Source organism: Biomphalaria glabrata, chromosome 3 (genome assembly GCF_947242115.1).
Source record: "Biomphalaria glabrata chromosome 3, xgBioGlab47.1, whole genome shotgun sequence".
Lineage (NCBI taxonomy): Eukaryota > Metazoa > Mollusca > Gastropoda > Planorbidae > Biomphalaria > Biomphalaria glabrata.
The window spans coordinates 53,471,312-53,482,409 of record NC_074713.1 but is presented as its reverse complement, the minus strand read 5'-3'; the positions used below and the strand labels follow the sequence as shown (position 1 = coordinate 53,482,409).

General features: G+C 38.4%; 1 protein-coding gene across 1 annotated transcript in view; it reads right to left on the bottom strand.

Annotated features, from left to right (window-relative positions):
- Positions 1 to 1,641: 1,641 nt before the first annotated feature.
- LOC106059661 (uncharacterized) overlaps positions 1,642 to 11,098 on the bottom strand; it is a 176,830-nt gene continuing 167,373 nt past the window's right edge. Inside the window, exon 12 of the mRNA XM_056022660.1 lies at positions 1,642 to 8,958. Coding sequence (XP_055878635.1) covers positions 8,836 to 8,958 — 123 coding nt within the window. The 3' untranslated portion in view covers positions 1,642 to 8,835. The remainder of the gene's footprint in view (positions 8,959 to 11,098) is intronic.

Below are 11,098 nucleotides of genomic sequence, written 5' to 3'. Positions count from 1 at the left end.
CCCATGCATAAGATTCAAAGCACTGCTGGTAAAAAATGCACATGGCTTGTTTTTAAATGTGCGCTTTACTGGCTTTTCATTTGAGGTATTGAAAAACAAAATGATTATAAGCGTCGCATCATCATGTCATTAAAATGCTCAACCAGGGAATGGGAATATTTATTAATGGTTCGCTTCTGTGGTCAGGTTGGAAGTTACAAATGGGAGATATTTGTTTCTAAAGACGTATAGTGAACCAGTAATAGTAGCTATATATAGTGTTAGATAGCTAGTTTAGTTAGTTGGGTTGCGCACTTTATTAGACTGACTGTGAACATACATTGTATAGTTACGACATAGACTTTGGGTTAGAGATTAGAATATACTTTTATTAGTCAGTTACTGCTAGACTCTTGAGGGGATAACATCGTTATTAGTGACAGACTAGACTGTGGCCCATTCTGTATTAAACGTTATTGAATCTTCATCTTGAGTCAACTTAGATATTGAGTCTGTGTTCATGTTCATTCTTGTAACGTGATGTCCATGTCACGAGCTCGCAGTTGTAATACACGCAATACTTCAGAAATAGAAATACTTCAGCTACATTTGACTTACACATGCATCCGTTACACTATACAACCCATAACATTAACGATAAAACAGAACACCAAGAATGAAATGTCACACACATGTTATGTCCTTAGTCTTGTTTATTATTCAAGGAGACAGTTACCTTTCCTAACATTATCAATCTTAGCACATAATAAAAACAGAACCAAATTCCTATGAGAGTAAAAATCGGTTGTATTGTCTTAAGAAAACAAACCTCTAGTGACAATGAGGTGAATTATCTTATCATGATTTCTTCTTTAACACAATGTGAAAAAAGTTCTAGATTCAAAGTTGAACTCTAAGTGAACAACTTATTTTGTTTTAAAAATTACAGAAGCTACAACTACCATTATCGTATCTGATTAAGTTATTCAATTATATCTACAATTGCATGTAATTTAAATATTCCCCAGCTCAAGCCAAGAAGTAGATCTATATCTAAGCATTGACATGGTGCCTGGCTATTGTTATCCAATCCTCAGTAATTTTTTCAGCATTGTTTAAACAAATTTACCAAAAAAATACTGAAACCTAGTTAACTATACCTTTTTTAAATCAACAAATATATAATATAAATCTTCTCCTGGCTTAAATCAGAGAGACACAGCATCCTGCGTATGATATTTAATTTAGAAACGGAATTAGATTCTGCAGAACTGATTAATGCATTAAAATAATCATATCTTCTTAAGAAAGAAAAGGCTCATCAACACTTAATTATTTTTTTTTAACCGGATACACCATAAATCCCAGCTATTTATAGTTTTTCCACCATTAATGTTCCTTATTGCCCCATGCCGCTACTAACTACTTGCTTGTTACCTTTATGTTTCAAGTGTTGTTTTTTTTAATTACCGAGGAGTACATCGATAACTGAAATAACCAATCAGTAAATAACTTGTTCAGACAATTTTATAAATCAATTAAAGGACATTCTTTTGATCGACTACTAATGACTATCGTCAGGTAACATAAACTTAACATATCGCTTAAAACTTATCTCTCCATGACATATAATACAAATATGGATACATTTTTTTTACTGTATTTTAAATTAAAAAAAAAATCTGGCAAGTGGGTCAACACGAATATAAAAAAAAAGTAACATTCTTCAATGTTGCCAGATGCAAAAGGAGATTTGTAAAAAAAAGATATATATATAATTTTTAAAAAAACTCAAGGATATTACATAAGTATTTTTAAATCCTGAATAATAAGCCAAAACTAAATATTTTAATGTTTGCAAAATTTCTTTTGGCCTCACATTTTTGTTGTTTTTAAGCCTTGTCCAATGCTCGGGCTTTCAGTTCTGCAAATATTTTTAATTTCCGGTTTAACGAAAATGAAAGTAGGATAAAAGGGACGTAACTGAGTGAGGAGGTGGGAGATTTCCTGACATTTGCTTAAAAGACAACAATGGCGGACATGGAGGGATACAATGGGCGCAGGGTGGGGGGGGGGAGGGTCAATAACACCAGACAACAATACAACTGTTAGTTATGTCGCATGTCAACAAGAATGACATTTATGTACAATGTCAGATGACAAGAAGAAGGTGGACCTTTCGACTTTAAAAACAAAAAGCAGGGACTTATGGAGGAAGGGAGGAACATATGAGACAAAGTCAAAGAGGTCTGACCTTCCCTACGCTTGACGAGACGGAGACGGATGAGTGATCAAAAAAGAAAGGTGGACCTTGCTTGAAATGACAATCATGGCATATTTACATCTATGGCGAAATGACAAATGAAATATGAAAATGAAACTGATGTGAAAACAAGAACCGATCAAACATGATAAAAGAAAAAAAAAAAGAATTCAAAATAACAAGTGATTGTTATTTCTACATCATGCTATGAGCAAAATATAATGCATTTAATATTTGATGAACTGATGTAGTCAGGTGTAGGTAGATTTATTGATACACACGCACACTCACGCACACAAAGTGACAATGCAGCTCTAACTCCGGAGCAGCGCCCCGGGCGTTGCGAGCCAACTAGTCACACTGTCACAGCGATAGATATACATTAAACTGTTCAACGTGCTCCAATGAATATGGAAAGAATGTACCACGTGACATTTAAATAATAATAATAATAAAAATGATAATAATGTACACTAAATCAATGGCATAAGCTCAATACTACACAGAAGTACTCTGTAACATTTTGTAACAAATCAAAAGTAACGGTCGTGTATTTATAGGTCAACAGGTCACGTGTCAACAGCGCTCATGTACATGGAGGCGATAACTAGCGATAAACAAAGTAATCGATAATATAATAGGTAGACATTTTATTTTGTATATTTACGACATGACGTCAAACAACAGAGGAGACATACTTACAAACATGCGTAAAACACAAAAACAAGATTCTATTTATAACAGTTTATATCATTATATGGAGAACATGTATTTGGAACTTCAGCATCTGATTGCCAGGGGAAAAAAGACTGATTTTACCGCCTTTCCTTCCCCCAACTAAAGTCAGGTACCAATTAGGGTTGGGTGGACTCAGGGGCGTCCTAAGAATCACAAAATTCATAATCCCAGTCTTCAATGAGGTTCGAACCCAAGACTCAAGGTTCGGAAGCCAAGCGTTTAGCCACTCAGCCAGCCCCACCCCCTCCCCCCTTGTTCATCCCTAAGACAATATGTTGATTTTTTTTCTGCCATCTATTCGAGTAACATGTGCTTTGACTATATGTCTGTTTGTGGGTGATGGGCAATGGCTTGTTGTAGTGGCGTATAGCAATGGACTACAGGAAACGGCACACTGGGACGCGGGGATTTGGGCTGTTACGCCAGGACCAACTGTTATGGGGGGGGGCTGAACACTGACCTGCAAGATAACAACTTGTGGGCAGTTTACATCAATGCCTCGTTGCCACATCTGCTCAACCTTGCACAACATCAGTGTCGAGGTCTTTTATAATTATGATCTGGGTCACCCCGATTTATTTATAAATATGTTCTAGTTATATTATTGGAATTTGTATTCTTTTTTTTTTTTTTTTGTATGTATCAGCTTCTGAAACCTTATTCTTGTGTTTCATATGCGTAAAAGTTATGTGTTGGTGTAGATTAAATTATAGGTATCAGAAAGCACAATAGTAAGAATGTATGTAATGAAGTATGGTTTTAAATTTAAACATAAACACAAGAATACGTGCAAGAGCAAGCAAATATATATATATATATATTATATGTAAAGTATGTGAATAATCTAAATCATTATTTAGCACATGTGGCAACAAAAGACACAGGGGGAAAGGGGGGGGGGGTGAAACAAAGTGGAATAAGTAAGTAAAGATCCCCTTTCATACTCTATAGGGCAGATAATGTATAGGTCATTTGTTTCTATAGCCGACAGTTGACGAGGATGTCATGTAGCCGGCACAATGACAAATCGCCTTTATTTAACTCAAGGGCGTCTAGAAATCAGTAAGTTAAAAATCCCAGTCTTCATCGAGATTTGAACCGAGACCTCTGGGTATGGAAGTCAAAGGCATTTACGCCTAATTGTATGTGATTGTGTATGTGTTTCGTGTGTGAATGTTGTTCGTATGTGCATCTATATTGTTATTGTTACAGCAGTTACGCTGAGGTTGTCAATTGTAGTCAAACTGATTTTCCATTTCATTGGATCAATAACAATTATCTTATCTTATCTTTTAAAGAAATTAGTTTGAAATAATTGTCATTTTTAGCATGTGGCATCATTATTACAATGCACTTCTGGTTGAAGGAACTACTGAGCTGTTTCAACAATAATTTCAGCTTTTAAAACATTTTTTTCAATTTTTTTTTAATTTTTAAAAACTAATTTCAAACTAAAATTTATCAAAAACCCTAATACAAATACCCCATACTCTTAAACTGGCAATCCTTGTACGTACGTAAATATATTTATATATAAATTTTATTTCCAAAAAACGTATTCAATGATTTTGAGGACTATGTATAAGAATGAGAAAAAAAAATCAGTTTAGTTATATTTTCCCACACCAAAAAAAATGTGATTAACCTAATCTTAAAAAGAAATTAAAAGTACATCTGTTAGCGCGTGTAGTATTACTATCGTGTAAGGAGGAAAACCACACACTTTAAATTTAAAAAAAGAAAAAAAAAAAAAACACTTATGTGAATTCCATCTCGTAAATTGTAAATAACAATTGTCTACACCTCCCCAAGCGAAGAAATCACGGGGGATAAAGTCAGTAATTACAACTTATTACTTTGTTGAGATGCTTTATCGTGAGGAACTGTTCGCTTCACTATTTGAAATGTTACATTATTTCTATTAATACTAATATCCATTTATTAATCTTTATAGCTATTTATATGAACAAAAAAAGTTATAAAGAGAAAGAGGCTAAATGCCCCAAAAAAGGAGTCGAGAAAGAAAAGAGGCGAAAGATTTCAAGGTTGTAAGCAGCTTGACAACTTGTGTCACTAGCGAAAACTGAGGTATCCTACACAAAAAAAAAACAACAACAACACATAATGTACAGATCCCGTATCACGTGGTACACCTCAGTGTATTATGAACGAAATAACACATTCAGCAGATATCATTTGCAGCAGCAACGACACGATGGTAGCCATTGAGCCTAACACACACACGCCAACATTGGCTGAATAACGTAACCACATTGCAGTCTATGAGAATGATATGATCCCACTGTCTATAACACAGACTTCCTGGACCAATGCAATCACATCGCTAACAACACACGCAAGGAATTAACCGCAGCGTCAACAGAAAAGTATCCCATTAAGGAAATTTTTATTGCCAACAGCTAAATAAAGTAGCCACAACGCCAACAGCAATCTGTCAAAATGAATTTGCTACACCCCCTACAGCGATCTGTCACAATGCCACACCTCCTACAGCGATCTGTCACAATGCTACACCTCCTACACAGTGATCTGTCACAATGCCACACCTCCTACACAGTGATCTGTCACAATGCCACACCTCCTACACAGTGATCTGTCACAATGCCACACCTCCTACAGCAATCTGTCACAATGCCACACCTCCTACAGCGATCTGTCACAATGCCACACCTCCAACAGCGATCTGTCACAATGCCACACCTCCTACAGCGATCTGTCACAATGCCACACCTCCTACACAGTGATCTGTCACAATGCCACACCTCCTACACAGTGATCTGTCACAATGCCACACCTCCTACAGCGATCTGTCACAATGCCACACCTCCTACAGCGATCTGTCACAATGCCACGCCTCCTACAGCGATCTGTCACAATGCCACGCCTCTAAACATGTATTCTTATGTTCTGAAATTCATGGAGCATTCAAAACTACGTCCCGCGGGCCATATCCAGCCTGTGACGTGGTGCTATCCGGGCCCAAGAAGCCTTTCTCCACAGTGTGGATACTGAAACGGTAGAGCATCCGTTCAATTCAACTCCACGATTTTTTTTGTTGTTGTTGTTGATGTGGCCTGCGACATACAAATATATTTTAAACAATGCTGGGAAATCCCCAGTCGTTATTAAAATATAGAGTTGCTATGGTAACAATTTTCATAGTTTTTGGGGGTGGGACAATTTGGTAATAGTGGGTGGGGCTCACTGAAACAAAAGTTACAGCCTTGAGGGGAGGTAAACCGTTTCCTATAAATGGGATTAAAATGAGTTTCAATAAGATAAAAAAGATGTTGTGTCGAGTTATTTACCCTGCTCAGGTCACACAGAGTGAATGCCCCTAAGGCCAAACGTCTCGCAACTTTTTAATGATTTGGTGCTTACCAGTATTTCAGAAACTAGGTTTTCATAACCAGGTTTGGGTTTAAATTTTGTCGCCTTCCTTGCATCGGTTTTTCTTAACTGTTAAATCTAGGTTGAAATAGCTGCAGTATTGATCTTGTGTTTTAGAGATAGGAAATCTAGACTTTATGGAGTCACATTACAAACTGATTCTAGCGATGTTGAATTAGTAACGGGATTCAGTGACTCCTGTTTGGCAGTGGTTTAATGACTCCATATTGGCGTCAGCGGATTCAGTGACTCCTGTTTGTTGGCAATGGTTTAATGACTCCATATTGGCGTCAGCGGATTCAGTGACTCCTGTTTGGTGGCAGTGGTTTAATGACTCCATATTGGCGTCAGCGGATTCAGTGACTCCTGTTTGGTGGCAGTGGTTTGATGACTCCATATTGGCGTCAGCGGATTCAGTGACTCCTGTTTGTTGGCAGTGGTTTAATGACTCCATATTGGTGTCAGCGGATTCAGTGACTCCTGTTTGGTGGCAGTGGTTTAATGACTCCATATTAGTGTCAGCGGATTCAGTGACTCCTGTTTGGTGGCAGTGGATTCATGGGTCCTTTTTGATATTAGTGAATTCAACGAATCCTGTTTAGTCGCAGTAGATACTTGCAGGCACTGTATTCAAATAAGAAATTCGACTGATCTACTATGATCGCGGCTTATTGATTCTTAACTTAAAATTTTCAGCTTTCACAGACTTTTGGCAGTTACATTAGCAACAAAACGGGCAACAAAAAAAAAAAGGGCAACAGAAATATAGGCAAAAGAACAGGCAACAAAGCAGGTTTTCTTTTTGTCTGGTAATACACGCGCTTAGATTCACACGCTGATAAATGCTTCCAAACAAAAAAGAGTTCTCTATCTTCAAAAACTTTTTTGTTATTGTCCCTACAGCTCTATGAAGGACTGGGCTTCAATTGGAACATTTACTATGACATGAGTTTTTGGTAACCACAATTAGACTTTGTCTAGCTTGACCCATTTTAGACCTATTGGGCCAAATGACGTAAAACTTATCTGTTTCTCGGGCAGACGATTAGCTGACCCAATTAAAAGTTGGCGCATCCTAAAAATGCCGAAGTTCAAAAACCTCTTTCTTCAAATAGATTCGAACTCAAGGCTCATCAAGACTCGGCCATAATACCACCACGTCAAAGTCTGCTTTTTAAAAAAATGTATCAGGTGTTTTCTGTCTTCAAAGGGATTCAAACTCAAGGCTTATCAAGACTCGGCCAAAGTCTGCATTTTTTTTTATGTATCAGGTGTTACCAGATCTCGTCAATTCTCGTTCCGCGTTACTTCAACGATATTTCCTGTCATTTATAAGCATTACCCAGAGACCCAGTGCTTGAGATTCTAAATATGAGATCCTGAAGTTCTAGAGAAATGCTTCCTCCCAAGGGATGTTTGGATTTCCGCCAACGAGGAGAATGATGAAACAGACACGAGTGTGGAGGGGCGGTAAGAGGAAACGGAAGGAGGGGGGGAGGGGAGGACTGTTCCCCGGGTCAGCATGACTTATTTAACCTGTTTGTTAATAGGTGTGACAGAGACGTGACGGCAGTGGTACTCTACACTGGAGTGCCGCCCACGTAACTGGACGCAACGTGTTGACAGTGGCAAAACAGGTCTACTTCCGTCTTGACGGCAGGGGCGTGGTAGTCAACAGTTTTATAAGATGATGTCTGCAAAGGTTTTATTCGAAAGTAATATTCTGATGATAATTTTTAGTTTGTGTGTGTGTGCGTGTGTGTGCGTGACATAACGTCACTTAGTGGGAGAATCTTAGGACGACTCCGTCGGGGGGCGGGGGAAGGCTGGGAATCATGGGAAATGGATGGAGTTCTTATTTCAAAATGACGCAGAAGTATAGTACAGAGTGATCTCCCTTGAAATATTTTAATGGGAGAAAAAAAAAGATAAAAAGGGGGGGGGGGGTATATTTATTGTTAATTTAACTAGAGATATAACGTTTAATATTCTAGAATTAAAAAAATAATTAGGTTGCCTTCAACCTAATTAATGGTGAATACCCCATATCGACATCATAGGAATAAACATTATTTTAAACAATACAGATATACACATAGTAATGTTATTTTTTTTGTTTTTGTGTTTTTGTTAACATCAGAAAATCTGAAGTGTATATATTACCTCAAGAGATGTTCATATTATATATATAGCGAAGTTTGTAACATAGACAATAGTCGTTGATATAACAACCATAACTAGGTCCATCACAATCAGGTCAAACATAATTATGTCAAACAAACACAATTTAGATGATTGTTGAATTATACACATGTACATCGTATATTCCCACAGCAGGTTCCTAGACTCTTGGGATACAAACAGCAGAAGCGTTATCCGGTTCATTGGGAGAGGGGGAGAGGGCCCTCTCTTCGAGAACCGGTTAATTCCGGACGGTCCAGGGGTCAAGACGTAATTTTGCCTGTCTTGATGATCGGGTGCCAGTTGTCCGTGGACCTGTGAGGGTGCTCCATGATTTCATACCAGTGCTCGAGTTGTTCCCCATGACTGTACCATCCGAGATCCACCTATGAAAGAGACATTTTAAATTAGGCATCATCTCAAAATGATTTTAGAACAAAAATGAATTATAGTTTTTAAAGAAGCTTTTTTTTTTTACTTTCGACAGAGAGCTAGGTACGAACATAAGTTAAAAATTAAAACTTGGGGAAATTCATAAAAATCAGACTCCGTTGGACTGACGGCTTGAGAGGTTCGAATCCTCTTCTAGAGAAATGGACAGAAACCATGCTGTCACCATACAGAATTTGTGACTTACGAGACCTGTCTAGGCGCAGTGGCTGAGTGGTAAAGCGCTTCGCTTCTGAAATGGGAGTTCCGGCTTCGAATCCTGGGATTTTTAATTTCGGGATCTGAGTCCACCCAGCTCTAATGGGTACCTGATATAACTCTTTCTTTCCTAACTGACGATACCAACGTTGATTCCACCAGAATGTGGTAAATAATTACGGAGAGAAAGAGATGAGTTGGGGAAAAGTAAAGGCGGTTGGTCGTTGTGCTGGCCACACCGTTGGCCACACAAACAGATGACCTTGACATCGTCTGCCCTATAGATCGCAAGGTCTGAAGTGGGAAGTTTTCTTTACCTACTAGACTTGTCGAGACGGAGATCAACAGAAGCACGCAGGAGTCGAAAGTAGGTCAATGTCGTGCGCCGTATGGATTGGTAATTAGCTTGAGACATTCCATATTCAATTCAATCGCTAAAAATTTATTTTTTTAACTATCAAATACAGACTTCCTGGAAAGATCTTCATATCCTTGAAGTAGACTCAACCGGGTTAAAAGGTCGTCTGCTTTCAGAGTTAATCTATCCCAGTGTGCCAAGCTTTTCCGGTTTCGGAATGGAAAGATCTTCATACCCTTGAAGTAGACTCAACCGGGTTAAAAGGTCGCCTGCTTTCGAAGTTCATCTATCCCAGTGTGCCAAGCTTTTCCGGTTTCGGAATGGAAAGATCTTCATACCCTTGAAGTAGACTCAACCGGGTTAAAAGGTCGCCTGCTTTCAACGTTCATCTATCCCAGTGTGCCAAGCTTTTCCAGTTTCGGAATGGAAAGATCTTCATACCCTTGAAGTAGACTCAACCGGGTTAAAAGGTCGCCTGCTTTCAACGTTCATCTATCCCAGTGTGCCAAGCTTTTCCGGTTTCGGAATGGAAAGATCTTCATACCCTTGAAGTAGACTCAACCGGGTTAAAAGGTCGTCTGCTTTCAACGTTCATCTATCCCAGTATGCCAAGCTTTTCCGGTTTCGGAATGGGAGGAGGGGGGGCACAAGAATTTCTGGCGCGCGTGTCAATCACCGCGTCAAAAACGAGTTCATTGGGGACAGAGACTCTACCTCTTCCTTATGCACTGTGAACGGAAGGGGCCGAATATCACTGCATGATGGGCCGAATGTGTTCCGCAGACCGTAGTCTAGGCAACACCTATCTATAAATATGATCCTGATCTTAACGCATGCATAATAATTGTTTTTGGTTTTCTTAATTTACATATCAAAGATTTAAACCCATATTTGCGCTTATTTATATTTCTGATGTTTCAATTCTTAAAAAAAAAAAACAATGTCCATATTGTTTGTCCGGGCGCTTGGCACGTGCGAGCGAGCAGGTAACTGTCGACTGGTAACACAATCTGAGCGGGAAAGTCGAGATGTTTTTTGTCGCCTGGCGTCATGGCAGTGACGTCATACCGGATGTCGGTCTGGGGGTTGACGTGGGGCATTTTTTCAGTAAAATTCTTAGACTAGTGATACCGGACAATGCCTATTTTGACCTGAAAAATAATCGATCCATTTTTCGTGTCAATGGGTTTAGTTGAAGACTGGTTTACTGTCCCTAAAGTGTAAAGTTCTCTAGAGTGATCATGTGTTACCGTTAGTATTTGACTTAAATAGCATCTTTTCTCTATCTTGTGTGTGTCTTTTGTGTGTTTCGGATTATTAACTCTTTCTCTCCGTAATTATTTTTCCACGTCTCAACGGAATTCTTCTTTTTGCTCATTACTATTTCACTACCCCTGTTATGGTTAAGCTTCAATAGCTTTGTCGTTTGCTATCAGGAAATAATTTATTTGGTATAGAATTAAAAGAAATGCATGCTCTTTTTTATATAACACAAAATAAAGTGTATAAATTAACCATGA